The sequence below is a fragment of the Phyllostomus hastatus genome, unplaced genomic scaffold (assembly GCF_019186645.2).
Source record: "Phyllostomus hastatus isolate PE091 unplaced genomic scaffold, TTU_PhHast_1.1 phas_contig_798, whole genome shotgun sequence".
Classification (NCBI taxonomy): domain Eukaryota; kingdom Metazoa; phylum Chordata; class Mammalia; order Chiroptera; family Phyllostomidae; genus Phyllostomus; species Phyllostomus hastatus.
In genome coordinates, this window is record NW_025333959.1 from 56,656 (window position 1) to 60,824 (window position 4,169).

The following is a 4,169-nucleotide window of genomic DNA, read 5'->3' on the forward strand; positions in this document are numbered from 1 at the left end:
GGAGATACAGTACTCTGGACTGGGCAAAGGGGGAAGGAAGGACTGTGTCTGTTTGTGGGTGTTTTAAGGGACTTTAGGATTTCTGATAAAGACATTAGGTCACTACTTTAAGTTTGTATAGCACTAAATAAACATTTCCTTTCCTATTCACAAATCTCTGTCATTGAGAGACATCTTTCCTCTGGCGGCGGACATAACGGACCCGGGGGCTTCTTTCAATAATAGTATATCGTCCCAGGACCCCTTGTTTGTTCTGTAACAGATTCATTAAGATTTTCTATGGGGACCTACATACTACCCTGAAATTTCAATACCTCAGCTCCTCTCCCTGAATTTTCCATCACTGAATCAAGCACTGGACCTGTAATTTATAAAGCATTGCTGACTATTTAAGAAAACTTCCTTGGAATTGTCTCAAAATCATCCCAAACAGTTTAATTACCAAGCAAATATCCCAAGTTTGCTTCCTCCCAGGGAGACTCAGAGACAGTGATGAACATGCAGGGAGGTTCACAGGTAATGCTCCTGGAATCGACACCTGTGGAAGAGCACATGTGTGGGAATGAATTTGTCTTGATTTACATAGAGATGTGATGTTTTCCCCAGGTCGTGGGAAGTCACCCTTAAGCCCTTGAAGTTTAGTTAGTGATAGAAGTGATTGGTTATTGTGGGGGATCCCATGAACCATACCTGATAGTTTATGCTAATGAGATGACTGAAATTGACAATTGGTTGTGCCAAAGAGACCAAGCAGGTATGTGAAGGGTTGGTGCTTTAGGGGAACTGATGTCAGCCCAGTGTCTTGGGAGAAAGCCTGGACTGTGAGTTCAACCAAATGGGAAATGATTCCATTTATCCCACCAAAGAAATGAAGCCAAGATAAAATCTCTGGACACTGAAGCTCAGGTGTGCTACCTGGTTAGCAAGACTCTGACTGTTTTCTCACATTGTGGCCAGGATGAGGTAATAGATTTGAACCCCATGGGGAGAGGACAACAACAAGATTTACCTATGGGACCTTTCAGATATTTCCCCATGTGTATCTTCTTTTACTAGGCCTATTTTCTATTCTTTTGCTATAAGAACAGTATAACCATAAGACTAGCACTGTCTTAAGTTTTGTGACTCAAGCTGGTGAATTATTGAACCTGAGGGAATTCCCTTGCTTGTCTGGCATCTAGCAAATCATTGAAAGTAAGGGAGTCCCTTAATTTGGGCCAGCTGATCTGAAGTGAGGGTTACCTAGGAACTCCTGAACTTGTGCCTGGTGTTTGAAGTCAAGACAGTCCTACAGTTACTGTTCCCTCACTCTGTGGTTTGGTGAACACTTTGTAGCAAGCAAGGGCAGTGGGAAAATCAAGGCAAGTTGAAGCTCATCAAAGGCCACCTAAAATCATCAGGGAGTTCTGGATCTAGAATGAATCTTTAGAGATAGCTGGAACTGGTGCCAAGGGGCCAAATATCATGAGATGTGGGCAGCTGCAGAAGGACACATGACCTTGGTTATGGTAGCCCTGGACAGCCAAGACAGGTCCATATGAGAGCTGATGCTGAGGTCTGTGTGGCACACCTGACATTTAGAGCAACATGTCCCTCATCTCTAATATGACATCATTTCTCTTATGTAGTAAAATAATCTAATGGAAAATTTTCCATCTTAACCATTTTAAGTGTCCCATTCAGTGAAATTAAGTACATTCACATTGCTGTACGACCATCATCACCATCCACCTCCATGAGTCTTTTCATCTTGCAAACGTGAAAATCATTATTTCCCAACTAAATGCTAACTCCCTGTTCTCTCTTCTCCTGTCTCCTGACAACCAATACTCTACTCTATGTCTCTATGGATTTCACTACTTTAGATTCCTCACAAAAAATGAAATTATACAATATTTATCCTTTCATTTCCAGCTCTGAAATTGATGAGGAGATGTTAGATGGAATGGGAAAAAGATTTATAAAAATACTGGAAAGCATACATCCAAATTTTTTATGAATGTTCCAGTTGATAAGTATTCATTCAAATTCAGTATCACTGCTATCCCATTTCAATTTCAAAATATCTTGGATTGGAAAAGAAATTAAATACTCTATCTGCTCAAGCATCTGACCATGACCATGAAGGAGCAAAAATATGGAAGAATGGAGAAGAATCATGGGGAAACTGTAGAATAAATACCAAAAAGGAGGGGCTATGATTTTTTTTCATAATGATACAATCAAGGCTGTTCAGGACAAAGAGAACTGGGTAATCCACAGGAAAGTGAGAAAGGTAACCAACAGACTGTGCATAAACCTGCAGGGACTCTCACTGAAGTAGAGTCCAACAAACCTCTGAATCCATTACAGCTATGCTAAGAGGAAAAAAATGGGTAGACAGAGACAAGATCCATATGGGTACAAATACACTATAAACTGTGGATTCAGAATTTCTTGTTACACATGATTGATTTTGCTATTATTTCCAGTCTATGAGCCAGAAAAGACACAGAGGTATAAAACTAGGCTATTCTTCTGGTCACCCTCCATAGAGCACTCTTGATGTCCCTGTTCCTCAGGCTGTAGATGAAGGGATTCAGCATGGGGGTGACCACAGTGTACATCACTGAGGCCACTGCACCCTTCCTCAGGGAAGATGACACAGTGGAACTGAGGCACACCCCAAGGCCCGTTCCATAAAATAAACAAACCACTGACAGGTGAGAGCCACAGGTGGAGAAAGCCTTATACTTCCCCCCTGATGATGGGACTCTCAGAATGGAGGAAACAATTCGAGTGTAAGAGAAAAGAATCCCTGAGAGTGGAACACCACCAATGATAGCACCAAAAAAATAGATCAATATGTTATTAATGGAGGTGTCAGAACAGGCAAGGTTGAGGAGTTGAGAAGCATCACAAAAGAAATGAGGAATTTCCACATCTGCACAGAAAGTGAGTTGTGACACCATCAAGTAGTGCAGCTGGGAGACCAAAAGGCTGATGAAAAATGACAGCAGGACACACAAGCCACAGAGGTGGGGGTTCATCATGACCAGGTAGTGTAGAGGCTGACAAATGGCCACCAACCGATCATAAGCCATCACGGCCAGAAGTAGACTCTCCAAACTTGCAAATAGAGAAAAAAACATGACCTGAGTTAGGCAGCCTGCATAGGTGATGGACTTGCTGTATGTCTGGAGGTTCATCAGCATCTTGGGGACTGTAGTGCTGCTGAAACTGATGTCGGCCAGGGACAAATTGGAAAGGAAGAAGTACATAGGTGTGTGGAGGTGGGAGTCAGAGATGATGGACAAGATGATGAGCAGGTTCCCCAGCATGGTCACCAGGTACATGGCCAGGAACAGGCCAAACAGAAGAGGCTGCAGCTCTGGATCATCTGTCAGTCCCAGGAGGAAGAATTCAGAGTCACCTGTTCGATTCTGTGGTACTATGCAGATAGGACACAGTTTGAATAAGAAGAGTGTGCTAAATAAATGAAACAAGTGTAGACACATCCATTTTTTTGCATTCAAGCAATTCACAAATAAAGGAATCACACTTGAGCTTGAGGACCAAACACCACCCACCACCCCCTTAACCTTCAGCAACATTTCTCAGTTGGGAACTGTTTTAGACCTCTTTCCTTATAGATGTCTGGGTTGTTTACCTGTTTCTATAAACATGAACTAAAATACCTTGGCTCAAAGAATATTAGAGAAGAATTAGTATAATCAAAATGTTCATACTACCCAAAGCAATTTACACATTCAATGCAATTCCTATTAAAGTACCAATGAAATATTTCACAGACATAGGACACGCACTTCAAAAATTTATTGGAATCATAAACGACCCTGAATAGCTGCTGCAATTTTGAGAAAGAAGATCTCCTAAAGTTGGAGGGATCACAATACCTGACACTAAACTATACTACAAGGCCACTGTAATCAAAACAGCCTAGTACTGGCATAAAAACAGGCACATGGACCAATGGAACAGAACAGAGAGCCCAGAAATAAACCCAAGTTTCTATGGTCAATTAATATTTGACAAAGGAGGCAGCAACATAAAATGGAGTAAAAATAGCTTCTTCAACAAATGGTGTTGGGAGAACTGGACAGCCATGTGCAAAAAAATGAAACTCGAGCACCAACTTACACCTTATACAAAAATAAATTCAAGATGGA

General features: G+C 41.5%; 1 protein-coding gene across 1 annotated transcript; it reads right to left on the bottom strand.

Annotated features, from left to right (window-relative positions):
- Positions 1-2,504: 2,504 nt before the first annotated feature.
- LOC123825939 (olfactory receptor 18-like) lies at positions 2,505-3,497 on the bottom strand. Its single transcript, XM_045849574.1, has one exon. The coding sequence runs from the start codon at positions 3,495-3,497 to the stop codon at positions 2,505-2,507; it is 993 nt and encodes a 330-aa protein (XP_045705530.1).
- Positions 3,498-4,169: the final 672 nt, after the last annotated feature.